The sequence below is a fragment of the Gobio gobio genome (genome assembly GCF_949357685.1).
Source record: "Gobio gobio genome assembly, chromosome: 18".
NCBI classification, from domain to species: Eukaryota; Metazoa; Chordata; class Actinopteri; order Cypriniformes; family Gobionidae; genus Gobio; species Gobio gobio.
In genome coordinates, this window is record NC_137111.1 from 28,271,490 (window position 1) to 28,292,825 (window position 21,336).

At 37.1% G+C, this 21,336-nt stretch overlaps 1 protein-coding gene across 19 annotated transcripts in view; it reads right to left on the bottom strand.

Moving 5' to 3' along the window:
- tacc2 (transforming, acidic coiled-coil containing protein 2) overlaps nt 1-21,336 on the bottom strand; it is a 74,490-nt gene that overhangs the window by 51,644 nt on the left and 1,510 nt on the right. For 16 of the 19 annotated variants that reach the window (XM_079843259.1, XM_079843258.1, XM_079843255.1 and 13 more), the window contains exons 1-5: nt 19,016-19,185; nt 13,425-13,512; nt 10,588-10,644; nt 4,029-4,261; nt 1,300-1,428 (exon numbers count right to left, since the gene is read on the bottom strand). In XM_079843259.1, coding sequence (XP_079699385.1) covers nt 1,300-1,428; nt 4,029-4,261; nt 10,588-10,644; nt 13,425-13,457 — 452 coding nt within the window. In that variant the 5' untranslated portion in view covers nt 13,458-13,512; nt 19,016-19,185. Of the gene's footprint in view, nt 1-1,299; nt 1,429-4,028; nt 4,262-7,942; nt 8,433-10,587; nt 10,645-13,424; nt 13,513-19,015; nt 19,186-21,336 lie in introns of those variants that run through there. The other 3 variants (XM_079843260.1, XM_079843256.1, XM_079843257.1) reach the window with 3 other exon arrangements.

Consider the following 21,336-nt stretch of genomic DNA (forward strand, 5'->3'; position numbering starts at 1 on the left):
TCATCTAGTGTTCTTCTCTGTGTGCCTGCAGGGGCATTAACAGAACAGAGACAGCATAGCTAACACATTTGTGCCTGTCATTTTAAACTAAAAATCTATCAATCACCTTCACCTCAAATGGAAACAAATGAGGGAGCAGATCCTCATGTGTTTTTCTATTGGACCACAGTGGTCATGTGATCAGCCAGCTTGCTGAGAAGACAACAGGCCTTTTTCTTTTCTCAGTAAATGATTATGACTGGAAGCTGACACTCCCATTCAGAGGAGGCCAGAAAAAAAAGAAGTGTATAACGCTTCCCTGGCATAACTGGAAAGTCAGACAGCTGTACTGCAGTTTAAGTTACGGCAATTATGCTTGTATATGCTAAAAACCTGTGGCCTTTTGGCATACTGTATGTCTGCATGAATTACAGAACTGCAGCCACTCCCTACTGCATTGTCAGGAAGCATTTCAATACCCACAATCCTCTGCCCTTTGCCTAAGCATTTCTATAGCCCTTCCAGCATAAAAATATGATGCAAAAAAAATAATATTAATACAAATATAAATAGTATAAACATAAACAGTTTACTCTGATATGATACACCATATTTAGCTGAGAGAAAGTATGAATGGAGATCTCATCTCTCTGCAATTGCAACTAGATTTGTTAATGTGTTGATAATTTTCTCAACAAGACAAAACAATGAAAACACCCACAAAACGACCACAAATATACACACTCAAACATAGCTTCCGGTTAAGGAGGATATATCTCACGCTGTACATCGATCAAGTGTGGTAAACCATTTTTTTTTTTTTTACCTCATGCTAGAGTGTTAAAGAGTCATTTCAGCCGTCCAATAAAAATCAACACTAGTTTAGTTCACAGCAAACCAGCTCAACCAACAGTAAAGCCAAACATATTCAAAATACCACCAACCCAGTAAGCACAGCTATTAGTGTAAATGTTTTTAAGTTGTTAAAAGGTTGCTTTTAGACAAAATACACCAAACAGCAAGTTTGGGGGCAGGGGTAGTTTTTTTTGTTTTTTTTGGTCGAACATTTTTAAACCAATGTATTTCAACTAAAATGTAATGAAATGTAAAAAGGTTTTGTGCTTACTGGGAGGAAACTCCATTTACACAGCACACATCAGTTGCCACAGCCAGAACACAAAATGGAGCAAAAGAGATCTCACCAAAATCTATTACATCCATGAAAACATAAACAAACTTTGGCCAAATTATAAATGTCTATCTATTATGCCATAGCAGACTGGTATCTCTCTGTCTCCATTTTCATTATTCATCTGTTACCTCTTCATGAGGCCCACTACTGGTGGACTGGCCTCCATGTAGTGCTCTAGGCCTGCCAGCAGAGGGTTGGCAGTGCCACCCTGTGCCACAGTCTCATTCTTCATCTCACCCAAGCCCACCTGCTCACATCTATACACACACATACACAAATAAATTCCCTTTAATATGAGCCTCATTCATAACTAACACCAGGCTCATTATTTGGAAGAATAAATTACTAATAAAGATTTAAAAGAAATCAAAGAAGCCAGGTTTTACCAAAATACAAACATTATACTAACAGGCTGTGTGTGGTGCATTGTATTTGCGAGAAATTCATAACTTTGACAATTTTTTTAATGATTCAGGTCATAAAATAAACGTTAAAGTCCTGTAAAAAAGATTTCTACACAAACGCTTGCTGTATTCATTAATATGAACTGTTGTTAAAAACACCCTAATACACTACAGAGAATATTTTACAGAAAATATATGTATAAATGATATTATTCATAATGTAAAATATTAATGTCTGCAAACAAGCCTTTCACTTTCATTAGCATTACATCCATAAAATCATGTAAAATAAAAGTCACTGGAGTGTGCCTTGGCTGTACCACCTTAACAGCTGTCAAGGTTTGCGGCTCTTTTGTAGGCCTGCCAATTGTCCATTCAGTCAAGTTTTCCATAGGAATGAGTCAGAGCTTAATGGAAATTCACTCTGTGTTTATTCATCCAAACATGTATAAGGAAGGATATTGATAGAATAAGTCCTGTGTTTTGTTTTGCTCTTATTGTGAAACATAGCAAGACATAAAATTGTGGGCGAGTGTCAGAGTCCAATCTGATCTGTGGCTTCCAGTTTCAAGGCTGATATGAACTTGCGTTATTCTTTACGTCCTCAACTCCCAGGTGAGCTCACAATTTAATGGCATCTTAAAAAGATAGTTCACCATTTACTCACCCTAATGCAATTTCAAACCTGCATGAGACGATTTTCAAAATATTAAAAGTCATTCAAATTTGGAACAATATGAGGGTGAGTAAACAATGAAAGAAATTTCAACATGACAATGACTTTGCATAAACATACATGCCACTTTCTAAAGCCAAATGGCGTGTTATCTGTACGCATTTTGAGCTATCCGCGTGTATGTCTACACCGTGTCATTCCGCGTGTATGTGTACGCCGAAACAAACCATCATCTCCGCGTGTATGTCTACGCCGTGTGATTCCGCGTGTATGTCTACGCCGTGTGATTCCGCGTGTATGTCTACGCCGTGTGATTCCGCGTGTATGTCTACGCCGTGTGATTGTGAGTTTGGTTTATATGGTTAATTTAGTTAAATAATTAGATTTATTTGGATATTTAGTTGAAAAATTAAGAACAATTTAGTGTCCCCATCTGAGCAAGCCAAGCCAGAGGCAACAGGCCAGTGTATGAAACGGCGTTGATAAACACGATAAAAAGCGATTATGCGTCTTTATAGCACGCCAAAATGGCATACGAATTGGCGTGTCATACATACGCCATTTCATGAGATCAGTCTGGAAATTTCATTTTCAGATGAACCATCCCTTTAAAGGGTTAGTTCACCCAAAAATGAAAATTCTTTCAAAAATGAAGAGTCATTAATTACTCCCCCTCATGTCGTTGGACACCCGTAAGTCCTCCGTTCATATTCGGAACACAAATGAAGATATTTTAGTTGAAAGCTGATGGCTGAGAAAGGCTTCAGACAGGCCTCCATTGGCATTCAGTACATTGACACTTCCAAGATCCATGAAAGGCACTTAAAACTTCGTTACAAAGTCTATCTCACCACAGTGGCTCTACAATAATCTTACGATGCGACGACAATAGTTTTTGTGCGAAAAAAAAAATCAAAATAACACCTTTATCCAACTTGTTCTCGACTTCCGTGTATGCCTCCACGATGCATGCGCGAGAATATGACGCAGATCCGGCGTTCGGACATATGACCCAGAAGCGATTTGTTTACGAGCAGAGGAAGACGCGCGTGTCTAAGCTGTTGGATTCTACATTGATCGTGCTTTAGGTCTCGGCGTAGTGCTCAAAATGGGGCTTAAGTGTGTATTTCATGGATTCCCGAACACCGGCGCTACGTCATATTCTTGCGCATACGTCGTGGAGGCATACACGGAAGTCGAGAACAAGTTGGATAAAGGTGTTATTTTGATTTTTTTTTGCGCACAAAAACTATTGTCGTCGCATTGTATGATTATTGTAGAGCCACTGTGGTGAGATAGACTTTGTAACAACGTTTTAAGTGCCTTTCATGGATCTTGGAAGTGTCAATGTACTGAATGCCAATGGAGGCCTGTCTGAAGCCTTTCTCAGCCATCAGCTTTCAACTAAAATATCTTCATTTGTGTTCCGAATATGAACGGAGGACTTACGGGTGTCCAACGGCATGAGGGTGAGTAATTAATGACAGAATTTTCATTTTTGGGTGAACTAACCCTTTAATTGCACTAGACACATTCTTCTAACTCTTTAATTTTGTCTCTAGAATGCAAAAAAAGCATTTTATTTACCAGACACATGTATGCAAAAACATAACTGAAAAGCAGAAAAATTTGCATCAAACGTGAACAACTTTTCAAAAGAATCAGTCATCCTGCTGAAACTTGCCCCTTGATAAGTGTCTGATGACAGGTCTACTCCTCAACAAAATTCTCGAGGAATTGAGTGTGTGAGAGAGAGAAAGAAATTGTTGAGACTTACCCAAGTGAGGTTCCCCAGGTGAGATTGAGCTCAGTGCTGAGGTCGAGGTCTATGCTAGGCAGCAGATCATGAGGAAAGTCTAGATCCTCTTTATCCTCCTCTTCCTGTCTTTGTGGCTTTTCTTCCTCGTCAGCAAACACCTGTGGCTCCGCAGTGACTGAATCAGTGTGGACAGATCCGTTCTCTGCAGACTTTTCCTTCAGTGGGCTCACCTTGTCAGTGTGTGTTGCGGCCTAAGAAATGCAATAAAAGTAGTTAGAGCGCAGACCGGCGCAATCTGTTTTTAATCAGCGTTTATCTGAGATCTGTAAATCACTTAGTCCAGCTGCACACACCTAAATTGGCCTACTTGCCACTTGGTGAACAAGTTAGTGGTTCAAAGTAAACTGAGATAAAGTTTCTTTAAACGTACAGGACTTGACTTTTAACATAAAGAGAAAACACACCCACCATGTCAATAAAATGCTGAGGTGATTCTAGACCACACACCCTGATAATTTATCATTGTGCCGTCTGTACTTTTATAGAAATCGTAAAAACTAAACATGTTTTCAATGAATCCCACATATCAGCACGGCCTTGAGGATCAGTTCAGACATGCTCATTTGCCCTCAGTTCAGACGTGCCCATACACTTCATGAAAAACCATGCAAAAACATATGGTTGTAAAGTAAAAAGGTTCCTAGTCAACTTCCACAGAATTCATTCACTTACTGTTTCTTTAAAAATGAGGCAAAATAAAGTGATTGTTCTGACTTTACTGGTTTAACTGCTATTCTTTCCAAACGAATTAAGATTCATTCAACTGAACTACAAGATTAAATGCATTCTGAAGCATTTTGTAAAGGGTCATGCCAAACAAACAAAAAAATAAGTAAATTAAAATTACATGCAGTATTTATTTACATATAGCCTAGGGTTTAAATTCATAATGATTTTTTTCATACTACTAGACTATGAATCTATACAATGGTAAGTAATACTTATTTAAGTAATTACACTGCAAAAAAGTTTCTCCTGTAAATTAAGTACAATCAACTTAGATGTTTAAGTTATTTCAACTTAAATTACATTAAACTGACTTAAAACAATGAGTTGAATCTTGTATAACTTGTAATAAAAAAACGTTATATAATTATATAATAAAATAATTATAAAAACTCTGATTTTGGAGTAAGAGAGAATCTTATCCCTCCAAAACACACTCATTTTACTCATACACCCACTCATTGATCAACAGATTCACAGGCAAGTCTTTGTGCAGCAAAAGAGGATCATGTTGCAGGCTCTCTGGAATACAGGTCACATTAAAGATGCATTACACAGAAGCCCCACATCCATTACCCATTGTTTTTATCATCTTTGACTCCAGTACACACATCATATGCACTCGATATACACGTGCATTCCCACCTCTGCTGTAGGTTACGTGTTATACTCTCTTTTATAGCTTCAAGACATGAGTGAATTCATGCATTGATCTACATTCCCAGACCTTTGTGTGAGCACAAACATCACTCAATTTGAATCAGGTGAGAGTATCAAATGAAACTCCCAGATCTAAGTCCAGACAAACTCTAGGTTTCGGATTCCATTAGCTTATTCAGGATTTTTAATGTGTTCGCCAAACCTGGAATAAACACAAGGGTTTCAAATATCAGCAACATTTTTGTAGTGACAGACGGCTGGAATTTCAACAGAAAACAGCAAAATCTCTGAAGAACAGGATGCACTTCACACAACGGTGAACAATCACTGTACTGTATCCCTAAATCAGCCTCCCTCAGCCCATCAAATAAAAATGACCCAGTGTCTGCTAGCCTATTGCAAAATTCCTGTCATCAAGCTGAGAATCTGTTTACACATCCTCAAACAGCAAAAAAAAGGCATTATTTTGTCATTTTTAATGTACAAATCAAGCTACATTTTATTATGCAATGGGGTTACATAAGTCTGGGACCACTATTATTAAAAATGCTTCACTATTTATTTTAATTTTACTTTTTTTGCAATAAACTACATTATCATAAAACTATTTTGAGTGAATTTTTTAAAAGGCAAAATATGTAAGGCACTTGATGACGCCTTGATTTCGCTGAGCTTTTATTGTGCCACAGACGACTGTTACCGCTTCTTCCGGTCATGCGTATGTGGGGTAACGCAGCGCTGTTTTATCATATTAGATATATTTGAGTGTGTTGAAAGTTATGTTATAATGCTTCTCTGTGCGTTTGCTCAGCGGCCACTATGAGACACTTGTTGCTCACTGCAGTAAACTAGATCAATATTAGGCATGGTAAAACATGGTACTCGCTGTAAATCAAGAAAACGAGATTTAATTTAAACAATAAGACTAACTGTGTTTTTTGATGTTTTCTATTGATGAATGTGTCCAAACAGTTGCTCACCTGTCTAATAAAACATATTATATATTAAAGTGTCTTTGGTGTTTCCAAGAAAAAACGGAAATTATGGGTAACGCAGGTATGATGTCATTGGCCCGTGTCCTGGTTAAAATTCCCTATTTCTCTGGATTTAAACATTCTTGGAAACATTTGGGATAATGTAAGTACACAAGTCAACAAAATATATAACATTGTTCTCGTGTTTTTTGGGATATTTTAAATCTTACATATTGTGCCTTTAACTGAAAAGTTCACATGAATTTAAAATATTCCAAAAAGCATCTTGTGCTACAATGGAAACAAACAAAAAAATGTTGGTGTAAAAGGGGTTAAAGGGGTCAGTAATATCATAAATACCGGTATGCATACATTGCATTACTGACCTATAAATTGTAAATAAATAATATTTACTCTTTAAAATCCTAAAACTTGGTTTCCAGTTTTAAATTAGATTATAAATCAAACACTAGATTTTGAAATCATACACATTAACTTGTTAACATTTTGTTGTGCTATAATGCAACAATTTAAATCATGAGCCAAATACATAACTCAAATAATTGAATCATAAAAATGACTTTTTTCCCCTTCATTTTATCATCAAAGTTTTGTTCATGTTATTAAACACCACATTCATTCACACCTACCTACACTTCGGTTTAATAGAATAATACCCCAATCTGTTTATGATCTTGTTTCTCACGGTTGGTTTTCAAGTTCCACAGCTTCCTGTTTCCTGTATATGCTGTGAACTTGTATCTAAACCCTAAAAAAAACTTAATTGAGCACACACACAGTAACTAAAATAAATCACACTCACTGAGCTACTGTGTGCTTAAAATTTTAAAGCTGCATTGGGGCATCTCTTACCCAGATCTGAAATAGGCAACAACAAAAAAGGGGCCACTGTCTGTCCTATCGTTGTCCTTTGACCTACAGCATGAGTGGTCCTGAAAAGCAGACCCCATATGGTCTCTTTTGCCCTGCCCCTTTAACAGCCCACATTGTCCTCCACTACAGTAAATCCCTGTGGTTAACTACCATGTACCCAGGCTGTGCAGTGTTACTGGTTGTCATGGCAATCATATAAGCCCAACACAGCAGACTGACCTCTAAATAGTTGTGGGATACTCACACTACCCATAAATTATATGAAATGCAGTCCAGTTTTGAATTAGTATATAAAATAGACCAAAGTATTATCCCTCTTCAGGAAGCACACATTACTGTACTAACACATAAAACAACCCAATACAATTATTACACTGAAAATTACCTCATAATACGTCTTTTTCACTTGTTAAGTATCTAAAAAAAATGATTTAAAAAAAATTTACTGCCAGTCTCTCTGAAAACAAGTCCTGATATCTCATGCAGCACTAACTGCAACATTGTAAAAGGATTTGACAGATTATATAGAAATGCTTGAGAATATGGGGATTTTACAGTGTAAAACACTACTAAATAAAGAAGTCACTAAAGAAGCCACTAAATAACTCCCAAACTCACCTTCTCTGAGGAGGGACACACACTTTGCACGAGAATGCTGCGGATTCACAGTGCAGCACTCCTGCGCTGAACTCCACGGGAGCGCGAGCAGAGACGCGTGCGTGTTTTGGTTCAGCCGGTTAAAGACATAAACATGCTGCAACACATGCTGCCTGTCCTGTCTCCTCCCCAGACTCCTGACTCAGCTCCCGACACCTCTCCTGTTATAGATCCATGCCCTTCAGAGGAAAACTCTGCTAGTCCCTGGAAGTGTGAGACTGTTCCTCCTGAGAAGCAGTACTACGAAATTTCAGCCTAGGAGGACACTCACAGAACAACTTGAGTAGTGATCCCTCCCCCTTCTCCGGGTAACTCGTTCAGCATGACGCTTCTGCCCTCTGATCCCTCCCTCTCGAACTACCTCCTGCTTCTGATGTCTGCTGCTGCTGTTCTGTCACTTCCTGCTGGGGGACTGAGGACTGCACTCTGATGCACACGCTGCAGGTGAATACTGGGAAATGGGCCAAAGATCAAGCTCAAAGTAGCTAGCATGGGGGGATCATGTTATAGACTAACTTTTGAGGCTTTTGTGAACTAGACATTTAAATTATAATGATTTCAAATTGAATAAAGAGTTGTTAAATAATACATACTACCTAGGCCTGTAATTATTACTAGGGTCCCCATAATAATGCTGAATTTTAAACAATGAGGCTAACTGTAGTGTTTCTCAACCTTTTTGACTACAAGGCCCCCCTTTGTCCACAACAATGTTCAAAGGCCCCATGACCTTTCCAGTTCATGATTTACTGCATATGGATTTTTTAACCTCCTAAGACCCATGAAAACAAAGTTTTTCGAATTTTGTATTTTTTTTTCATGTCATTACATTGTTTAGAGCATAAGAAACAAATGGGGGGAAAAAATGAAAAATTATATTTTATTCATGTTATGCTATGTCCTCGTATGTGGACACCGGGACTAAAATGACATGAAATTACATATATAGGCAAAAAAAATTATAATAATTCAATCACCAATCAATTTTTTTAACCACACTTTGTTTAAAGATGACTCTCAAGTATGTCATGAAAGATATAACGGAATGAATTGATATACTATTTTACTTTATGCAAAATGTGGGTAAAACGGCCATACAGATATGGGTTTTCCCATTCAATGCAATGTCTCTATACACTATCTAACTTGCATATTAATGTATTCTTGATGCAACATGTGATGAACAAATAAGTGTAATATGGGAGTAATAGTTTGCAACATTTTCATAATAATATCATATATTTTATAGGAACATTGATATGTAATTTATTTCCCTATTCACTTATTGTGTCTCCCAAAATGCCTGATAAAACATGCTTTAAGTCCCGGTGTCCTCTATTGAAATCAATGCCCTGTTTTGTAACAGAAAGTCATATTTTGATTAGAAACCCCATAACATTTTACTGAGATGTTGATTTATAACAAACAATTTGAAAATGAGTCAGATTTAGATGACAATTACAAAATATTATAATATTTCCAAAAGAGTGCTACATTTGATAATTGTATCCTTTTTAAAGACCAAGGAGAAGTTGCTGCCCTGGTGAAACCTCAAAACAAATGTTATCTCTGAAAAGCCCTTTACAGGACATCCAGACTTAAAACTGTAGAAATTCACTAAAATATAATGTCCTCGTATGAGGACAGTGGCACCCAGGAGGTTAAAAATATTCTTTACTCACAATTTGACCTGATAAAATATTTTAAGAGCTTGGTCGAAAAATGTATATTTAAAATGAATATTTTTATTCCAAAAAAAGTTTTATTTTTGTTGTTTTAGCTTGTTTTAATACTTGTTTTCTATAATTTTAAGTTATCTTGAGGCCTCCTAGTGGGCCCCAGGCCCCTGGTGAGAACCAAGGTGCTAAGAAACGCAAACATGGACATTTGGTCCTGCAAAGCACATACTGCTCATTTCCCTCATTTAAAAAGACTTTATAACAGCCTAAGCAGGTTTTAGGGTGGTTTTATAATTGTTTTAGGCAGATATGGCAAAAGTACATCCATCCTTCACTCAAGTAGAAATGCAGATCATATTTAAAAGGACTAAAGTGTAAAAGTTGCTTTTGACAGTAAAAAGTAGCCATACTACTACCTGTTTTAGTGTCATGCTGGTAATTGGACCTCACATCATATTAATAGCCTACATAAATACAAAAGAACTTACATTTCATATTTTGTTAGCTAATGAATGTATCCAGGCTGAACAACCACTATGTAGAACAGGGCTGGACTGGGACAAAATTTCAGGCCAGGAAATCTCACATTCATCCAGGCCATCCCATACACGCTTTAGGGCACTATTCAGCTGGTCAGCTATGAGAGACAAGTTGGCCATCCATAACCAGCTAGACAAGATGAAAACCGTCTTGGCTATGCTGGGAGACATTTAAATTGCTGATTTAAATGAACTTACGCTGATTTTAGTGGGTTAAGCTAACTATTAAACTAAATTCTCAGCAAATCCATGTTAACTGCTGCTATGTTCTCACTAAATATTTTGTTAGACTGGGCTGTTTCTCAACCAAAGTTACTTTAGAAATACCATGCACACTCCCAGTACAACTTCACACACACATGCTGAAACCCTCCAGCACCTCATTTACCATGTCAGACTGTGTTTCTTCTGGAGGAAATAGCACCACGTTGTCTGGAGCGCCCTCCTGTGGCAGAGACATATAGGTGTAATGCAAAAGGAGAGATGGAATCAAGTTATGGAGATAAGAACAGTCTTAGGAGAAATCTATAGCAGAGTTGAGTCACTATATACCTCAGTCAGTCTACGGTGCTGTTGTTTTTGGAAGTTTACCAAGAGTACTTAATGTTCGTTCTGGGAACCTACCAAACTGGTTGGAGTCATCCATGAAAAAGCACAGTAGGTTGATCCTATTAAGATAAACCCTGAATTCCAAGTTGAGTATAGCCTTTTCAATAGCATAACATCGCCCAAACTATTTCTTTCAGGGTCTATTGAAGATCAAACCACAATATGAATGCATAAATTACTTTTATCATCACATCAGCAGAAAAAGGTCATGTGTGCGATAGATTTAAATTACGGACTCGGAGTATGTATTTACACTAAGTGCAAATAGCCCGCCTTGTTGGCAGAGGCTATTTACACTGACGTCTGGTTGTGCTAGACAAAATGAAAATGCTGGATTGTTAACAGTAGTAATAGTGTATAAGGATAAGGAGCATGATAGAAATTTGATGCAAATCGATGCAAATTCGAATCCATCTTTTGCCGAACTTGCTCTACTCCCATCACGTATCAGATTGCAAAGGCTTTTTTTTTTTTTTAAATGAAGAAAATATTTGAAAAGTTTAAATAAAGTGTTTATCAGTTAGGGGTATAGGGAGGGCTTTATTGCCCCAAGGCAGCATCCATTTAATCATTTTAATAAATAGTCTATAATCATTTCCACTGTTTTTATTACGTGATGATTTATTAACAAATTTCGGGAGGAGCACGTTAAGATAATTAAACCTAATTAAACACAAGTGGAGCACGTTCAGATAATTAAACCTAATTAAACAAGAGTGGAGCACATAAAGCTAATCAATTTAATAAACGATAAGAGGTGTATATATACAGCAGATTTATCTTCTTTCATTGACCGTTTTTATTTTAGCATCCCTCCACCACCCCATCTCCTCACTTTGATTTGAATAAACTCTTATTGGACGTCAACACAATCCATAATACAATAAAGTCTAGTTCTAGACTATCTCTATCACCGGGGGATACTCTGGGTTCGGGCCAAAATACGAAGCCCAGAGCCCTCCCCCGGACAGCACGCCAAATACGCATAATCTTTACTCTATTTAATTGGATGTAAGTGTGAACTCGTGAAATACCATTTAATGTACAACAACACTGGTGCAAAAAGTATGTCACTATTTATAAGTATAAATAGCATCTAACTACTATTTACACTTATTGCAAAGAAAATACTGCTATTTTTATATATAGTGTAAATAGAATCTATTGCTATTTTCACTTAGTGTAAATAGCATATCGCTAAGAAAATGCTGCTATTTTCACTTAGTGTAAATACCCGCTGCTTTTAAATTATGGGGATCATTGTTGGGGAAGCTACTTTGAAACGGTAGCTATAAGCTACAAACTAATCATAATTTTAAGCTATTGTTTTGAATAATTAGCTACTAGGTAAAAAGTAATAAAAATATGTTTTTAGTAATAAAAAATATATATATATAGCCTACTATAAATAACTACATCAGAGTTATTATAGGCTAGCTTTATAGTATAGTATATTACAAACTAAAACCACAAAATTGTTGTTACTTGAAATAAAATAAACATGAACAAATTAAAAAAGAATTTAACTAAACGCATTCCAGCTAGATTGCAAAATGAAAAGAAAGTAATTAAAAACGATAAAAACACATTACCAAAATTTAAATGCAAATATTAAAAATATAACATAATTAATGCACTTCATGGTGTTGTTGTTGTTGTTTTTTATCAATATGGTAGGCCTATGCCTCCTAGATTATAGGCTACTATTCAAATCGTTGTTTTAAACAAGTTAGGTAAAAAAGTAATCTAAAAATTATCAAAAAGTAGATTAACAAGATATTATAAAAGTGTAATGTAGACAACGTTACTAACAACGATTTTTAATGTAATTTGTATTCGGTAATAGACTCTTTTTTTTTTTTTTACGTGGACAGTTTGAACGAACCGAATCAGTAGAATGAAACAGGGGGCTGTATGAGAGGGGGGCGCTATTTAGAACGAACCGATTCACTTTAATGAATCGGACATTTCAGCGATTCATTTGCGAGAGAGAACCGTTTAGAATGAACCAATTCACTTGAATGAATTAAACTTTCCAACGCATAAGATAAAGGACCATTGAGGTGAGCGAATTTGATTATGTCATCTGCACAGACATAAAAACAGCGATGTAGCGGTTGGTCACGCGACACCACTACTCGTTGGAAAATGTAACTCATTACTGGGAAAAGCTGCACGTTGAAAGCAGTCAAAATTCGGTCATGCTATACTGCAAAAAAAAGTTACTTTTGTAGCGTCTCTACTTTTAGTGATGGGGACAGCATAGAAAAAAATCCCACACAAAATGAATAGCCTACACTGACCATCTGCACTCTTTCAAAACTAAATTCAGTCAGAATGTTTGACAACACAGTGAAAACAGCAGCGCATGATTTTTACCACAGCACTTTCTGTCTCTGTCTGTGCTGTTATCTCAAGCACAGCTTGTCACAGACAGTATGTATGTCAGTTCAGTTGGTGTGGGAATGCTAACAGATGTCACAAAGTCATAACAGCTCTAAAAGCAAGTCTAGATTCAATGCACACAAACGTTGTATAGTTCAAGCCTGGGAAGCATTTCAGAAGAGACTAACACTGCGGTGCTGAGCCAGGTAGCATGTCCCGAAACCCTCTTACCGGGAGCTCTGAAGTGCTGTTCTCATTGCCCATCTTGTTGAGCGGGGCTGGCAGGGGACACCTTCACATCAGACCGAGACCAGAGAGACTGAGAGACCAATGTGAAGAAAGCAAACACCGTCAAGGAATTACAAACACTATTTCCTCATCAGACATCCAGGGAAACACTGGGCTTTGAGCGATCAGGGAGTGAAATATGTGTGCAAGTATGTGTCATGTGTTGAGATTAAGAGGCTCTGATGAAAGCAGAACAAAGTGCAGAGATGCTGTCCAGTAAAAAAATTAAAATTCTGAATGCTAAAAAAAAACCCGGAATATTAATATAGTCATGGCTTTTCAGGCAGTTAGAATTGAACAATTATACAATAATTTGTACAATGACTATCACGTAAAGGCCTGAATGAATCAAACAACCTGTATAGATAATTATAATCCCAATTTTTGACAGAAAAGTTCAGATTTCAAGTAGCAAAGTAGCTATAATTCAAATGTGAAAATCCAGAACACAGACAAGATAAACCAGATTGAAACCAGTCAAAGCAAAGAACCCCAAAAACAGAAACCCAGAAGAAACTGACAATCTGACTTTCAAAAACAAAGAGGGAGAGTAGGCTATAGCAAATAACAGAGTATTATACACATCTTGTCCCTTAAACTGCACTGGAGCTGGTTCACAGTAAAGTTCTCGGTGGCATATAGTGCCATGCTCTAATGATAATTTAAAATTAATAGAGTCTATGGGATACAAGAGAACATTTTTAATGTGATTTATGCTGGATGGGCAATATAGGTGATATGTCGAACTACTGTTCAAAAGTTTGGCATGAAAAAAAAAAGAATCCTTTTATTCAGCAAGGATGCATTAAATTGTTAAAAAAGTGAAAGTAAATACATTTATAATGTTAAAAAAATTATATTTCAAATAACGAGTTTTCTTTTTTTTTTACTTTCTATTCAAAGAATCCTAGGGTGGAAATGCGTTATGGTTTCCACAAAAATATAAAGTGAAGTAATGGCTGCTAAAAATTCAGCTTTACTGTTAAGCTATTTTAAATTGTAATAATATTTCACATAATATCACTGTTTTTACTGTATTTTTTGATCAAATAAATGCAGCCTTGGTGAGCACAAGAGACTTAAAGGTGCACTATGTAACTTTTCCGTCCACTAGAGGTGGCCTATTCAAAACAAAGGTGTAGTTTGATGAAGCCAAGTTTGAGCGCAGAATCTTGGGACATGTGGTCTTCACCTCACAGCTGGTGGAAAAGAATCGGGACAGGACTCGAGCAGAAATCATGTTCATGGATGCGATTATTAACGTTACTAGTATGAAGCAGGGCCGAGTGTTGTGGAGCTGAGCAAGGCCGCATCTTTTAATAAGATTAAGGCAACACGCCTCGTGAGCAGCAGGACTTTTATTATGCCACAGTCGCCGGCGCCATTTCCGCTTTTCCAGATCATGAGAATGAGCTCTTTTATCATAGATACATTTGAGTGTGTTGAAGTTATGACGTTACTCTGTGCGTTCGCTCTGCGGCTGTTATGACACTTGTTGCACACTGCAGTAGGCCTACGAGTAAAACATTTCTGCAAAATAAAACCGGAAACCGAGGGTAACACAGATATGACACAATCGACAGGCGACTCCCTCACACGTCCCGGTTCCTTGGTTAAAATAGCAATTTTCTCACGATTTACAAATAGTTGGAAACATTTGGGATATTGTAAGTACTCAACTGAACAAAATATATAACACTGGCATAGTGGTTTTTGGATATTTTACTGAAAATGTTTACATAGTGCACCTTTAAAAATTCAAAAAAGATAAAGCAAGATAAAAGATTAAAAAAAATTGTGCCAACCCCAACCTTTTGATTTGTATATAAAATCACAATTTTTCAAGGTGAAATAAAAAAAATAAACATTATATATTCACAATAATTGTAATGCTTTTTTTTTTTACCATTAAGTCCATCCATTAAAAGAGTGTGTATTTTCATGATCGTTACTTGTCTGCAATTATGAATGACATTTTAATAGCATCCTTGATTTAAAGTTCATTATTAAAAATATGGTGCGTTTGATTAATATCCATAAATTGTTTCAAACTGTCCGTTTTTCACTGTGCCACATTAATAGAGTGATATTTTCAGGCCCATTGCACATCTGGCTTGAGTTGCTCACTGTGTGAAGGTTAGCGAGAGTGAGTGGAGGAGTGTGTCTTATTAGCCCATAAAAAAAAGCTCTTCTAGATGGGTCTAACAGAGCTCTGGCCAGAACCCCTTTTAAGAACACCACAAGCTCATTATAAACATAAATCAGCTTCTTGGAGCATTTCGCACACACTGTTGACCTGCAGCCAGCACTCTGCAGAAAGCTCTAGGGCCCATCAGTCAAGCTGTCGCCCCCTCAAACAACCACAACTAGCATGCGCTAATGTGAAGAAACTCAGTACACGGGATCCCATCTATCCAAACCTTCTGTAACACACCATCTAGTGCTGTGTATTTAACTCCATAAGCATTCATTGAGGATTGAGGGCGTGATCTTAAATTTAGACAGCAGAAATACTAGTCCTAGGTGTATAATATTAAATTAGGTCAGATGGTTGTGTCATTTGGCATTGGCACAACAGAACTTAAGATCAGTGGCATGTTGGGGCGGCACAGTTTTAGTTCTTGAGTGGGAGTCTGCTTTTGACCCATTAGCTGTGTTAGTGGGTTAATCTGGTGCTGTAAGCTCATCATTTGACAGATTGAGCTAGTAGATGCGCGTGACTGAGGGTTTGGAGATTACTGCCAAAATCAACTAGTCAAAAGAAGCTGCCCTCTGTCTCCCCCTGCTGCGAGTCATTACTCTGCAAATCTTGGGTTGTGAAAATTAGACATGCTTTGAGACCTTAAGACAGTATAACACTGACTTGATGGTGTCTACCCTGACTAAAGGTCCTCGATCGGCAATACATACAGTAGGTGTAGAGTGGGATGTGTTTGGAAGGAAGTTGATAGAATTATAGCCTTTAAAATGTAATGTAAAATATAATATCAAATAATTGTGTGTAGCATCTTCAAAACGTAAAACCATTGTGTCAAACAGTGATCCAGATCACCTGGAAGAGTTGATAAGGACTTCTGCACTTCTGAAGTGTTTGTGTGTCCATGTGGCTCTGGGTGATCAGTGCCTGCGCTCTACATTCTGTCAAACCTGAATACGAAACTTGTTATAAATAGATGCTGTTCCTGTCTGTCATTTGTTATTTAAGTCTTCCCGTCCAGCCATGAGCCGTGCGCCGGTTTCCCTTCCAAACAAACTGTGCTGTGTAATAAATAGGGCTATACAATGATTTCCATGCAAATAATGTCTGAAGAGTCAAGTTTAGATTTGGCCGGGCTTTCAGAAACAACCAATCAATAAGATAAACAAGAGAGAAGACAAATGATGGCAGTGCTCTGAGCACTGTAATTCCAGCCTTACTTATGTTTGTTTCATCCAAAGTAATATAAACCACAAAAAAAAATACAGACTTCGTATTTTTCACATACACACACAAATGTAAATATTACCCATATGCAGACCCATATCTCCCTCTAATAATTAAACATCAGTACCTTCCTTTTGCATGGCTGAATCACTTGCAAGCACTACATGACTCATGAATGATTGCTGACATAGGAACACCCCTCAAGCAGAACAGAACGTGTCCTCTCTATTCCTGCACTTCTGGCTTTTAATTGAAAGGGGGTAGAATAGATTTCCTATTTAGTACCATTTAACCCTTGTGCATCAATTAAAAAAAAGTTACATATAGGTCCATGGAGGACAAAAATGTCCATGTCCAAAAACTGTCATAAAAATTTGAAGCTTGGGAGCACAGACTTAAGTTTGGTCTCGTTTTAAAGAAGACCCGTGGCAGATTGTTTTTTTAAAAAAAGGTTAAAAAGTGAAATGAAAATGATTTATGACCATCATTATATATTTTATGAAACATGTTGAACTCTAAAGTTGCTAGAAAATCAAAGACACATCTAAATGAGTGGTGTTCCAAAAGATTTTGTTTGGGCGAAATTTACACTGTAAAAAAAATGCAGGTCTCCAATTGAAAAATTTCAAGTGACCGATCACATCTAAATTTTTCAGTTGGCCAAATTGAATTTCTGTGAATTGATGCAATTTTCAATTGGAGACCTGATTGTTTTTTTTTTTTTTACAGTGCATTAAATGCCAGCAAAGCTCCACTGGTACACACCTGGATTTGTGATTTGCAGAACAGTTGAGTTTTTCTCTCTCAAATATTACACACACACAATTTTTTTATTACACACATACAAACCATACTCTGACATCCAAATTACCAACACACCCACACAATTATAGCTGCATAATTTATCCAATTGGCTCTATAATATGCAGAAGCAGAAAACAGGAATAAAGCAAGAATTTTCTAAAGGCCAAACCTGAGAAAAGGACACTATTTGGTAAAAAAAAAATAATTTCGAAGCCTTGCCAACAGAATGAAAGCCTACTAACAAATACTGCATCATTTTAAATGGCCCTAGGAATACAAATAGCAGCTTTAATGAGTTTCAATTGGGACATTTTTGTCCTTAAGGTCCTGAGTGTAACTTTTTTGTGTTGCTAGTGTAAAATATAGTTATTAAAAGGAAATAGGGGTGAAATAGTACAATTCCAATAAAAATACACACTTGTTCCAAAAGTTGTGCAGTTATGCAATTTTGAAAAAGACAAAAATGTCCATAAGGACACAAGGGCTAAATGAATAATTTGATAAGATGCACTTATTGTGTACATGCATGTTATTACGTTGTACTCATGGTGTATTTTAAAAAATACCTGAATTTAATTACAACTGTAATTAATTTGTTTAATAACATCTATAATTACACTGTTGACCCTTCCCTTACCCCTTAACCTACCCATACCACTAAACCTGTGCCTAAACCCTTATCCCACTTCAATAGCAGCAAATGTGTCTCGCAAAAGTACATTGTACCTAACCTTTTTAGTAAATAAGGTTAAAGTATAGTAGTTAAATACACCTAACATAAAGTGCCACAATGTTAATAATACAACCTTAAAACAAAAGAAATATAATTAATTTAAATAGGCATTTACCGGTATACGTTTTTCATAACAATATGATCAATGAAGCCTGAGTCTAACTGAGTGCACCAAAACCTAAAGTGAATGTAAGGAAACTGATACTAAAGATTGGTCACACTTTAGGTCCAATTCTCACTATTAACTTACTATTTGACTTTTGCCTCAATAAACTCCTAATTACTTCTTATTAATAGTTAATAAGGTAGTTGTTAAATTTAGGTATTGGGCAGGATTAAGGGATGTAGAATATGGTCATGCATGAGACATTAACATGCTTTAGAAGTACTAATAAACAGCCAATATCCTAATATAGTGAGAATTGGACCCTAAACTAAAATGTTACCTAAAGATTTATTACGTTAGTATAATTTAAACCATGTCAGGGCAGTAAATCGCCTCATTTGAATTAGTTATGGTCATTGTGTTAAATTCAAAAGTAATAACAGCAAAGTCAAGTCAAATTCACTCACCCATTCAGCTCACAGAGGCATTTGCAGTACATTTATCCAAGCGAGTTAATGTAGAGTTTTAGGTTGTGTTCATTGCAGCTACACCACACAGTAAACAAACTTGCACCCTCTTGAGACAACTGGCACATTGGGTTGCTATATCTGCACGGAGTATGAGCAGGCAAGAGGGCAAATACAGGCAAGAGGGTAAGCAGACCGTGGGGGGGCCACACTGTTTCTGACGGGGTAGAGATGACAGAGTCAGCTGGACGGCGCATGGGCCTTGGTAACACTTGTAAACAAACACAATGCCATAAACTTAGCAGAAAGGATCATACCCTTCCCATAACCCCCTTAGCCTGTCAACAGGGCCCCAAAGCAAATTACACAGCACTTTTCTCTAAGCTGTATCCTCCATCTCTTTCTTAAAGGTGCACACAGTCATTTTTTCCCTCATTGAAAATAGTTTTTTAATGAATTAAAAGACTGGAAGACTTCAATCATATCAATAGCCTAATAAAAGACAGGTCACCTAACATTGCAATCTTGCTTTCTCAGTAACCTTCATATTATCAGACATTTTATTATGATGCTGTGTTTCTAGTTCTGGAGGTCAACAAGTCACTGTACTGTTGTTCTCTAGAAGCTATTCACACTGCTGAGTTCCCAAATGTTATAGGTGTGCTGCTGTGTAAATAGCCATATATTTTTCTACCAAATTGACTTTTATTTGTGTAACCAAAAGTATAGGGTCAAACTGATCCAGTGATGTTAAATATTTAAACATATTTTTTGCAATGTACAGTAAATTGGTGGAAAAAGTTAATAGGGCACAGGAATATAACTTACCAAACCAGTGTTTTCAGCCCTTTCCGCCATCCTCCAAGACCTTCTATTTAATGACTATTGCCAGCTGTTCTTGCTAAACTCCCTAGATTGTGATCTTCCCCTCAAATTCAAACTTCAATTCAACCACACAGCTGGTTCCCATTAGAAAACCATACAATGCATGATAATACATATATGCATTATTTATGTATTACTCAATGTCTGCTACCTGTTAACCTCACCCGTTTACACAGAAACACAACAACATACACTCCACTTATTCACTAAATAATCACTCACCTTTTGCTACATACAAATACAAAACCATAACCTTACCTTTTTAAAAGCATAAAGAAAACATGAATAAAATAATTTGTCAATAAATATTTTTTTAATTGCTGAGTCACGCAACACACCCCTTCTCCTCCCTGATGTCATTAAACAATATTAAAACATTAAGATGATTATACAAGTATTAAAATAAACCGACTAACCAAACATGCCTATTAAAACATGACATTAGTATAACATGACTGTAGTGCAAAATCAGCTGAACAAGATATTAATAAATTATTAAGACAATCATAGCTGATATACTATTCAGTTATGTATAATTAAGCATTCACTTAACAGATATTGAATGCACAAATATGGGAATCAATTCCTTATTTAATTTTCTCAAACTATATCCACTTTCATTTGCTTGTTGCCATCTTGCCTAAAACGCAAAGTGTCTAGTGCCTTCCATTTATCCATGCCTGTCATTCCTTTCCCCGATCACACTGTACAGATATTGTCAGGCATCTCTTTGCACCTCCCCCTCTTTTTTCCCTTCCATTCCCGTCTCCTTTCACGCTCTTCATCTCCTGAGCTCCGACCACTACAGGCCAGTATGAGAAGAGACAGCCAAAAATACACGCTTTTTCTTTCATATCCCCCTGACGTCAGCCCAGTCCGACACAAATACTCCCCCTCATCCCCGTTTTCTGCCTGCACTAACAACCACCGAACAGCCGGCGATGTCTTCCCACTCATCCTCCTTTCGTTTTGCTATTCTGTCTGCAGCGTCTGAGAGATGCGGTGTTACCTGGCTGCGTGCGACTCCGATGCAGCTTCCCATCCTGTATTCCATGTCCTCCTGAGGAGAGGTGACAGAAGCACTACAAGGCTTGCAAAAATAGTCTCTCCAGGATTGCATCCCCACTACAAAGAAATGGCATCGCTGAGCAATGCAAGCAGGGTGTGAGCAAGTGAGTGCAAGTGTGCAAGGATACCCTCATGTGTGTGTGAGGGAGTGCGTGTGAATAAGCCTCATCTACTGCAATGCCCAGGGTATAAGTATGGCATACATCCTCATTCTCTTATGTAACAATGCAATTATATAAATAGCACAGATGAGGATTCAAAAAAAAAAAAGTCTTGACATTTTCCCCCCTTCCTTCGTTGGGGTTTTCAGTGATGCTAAAAGATGCTGCTCTGCGAGTGGCTAAAAAGCCCCTCTGTTATCGACAGTG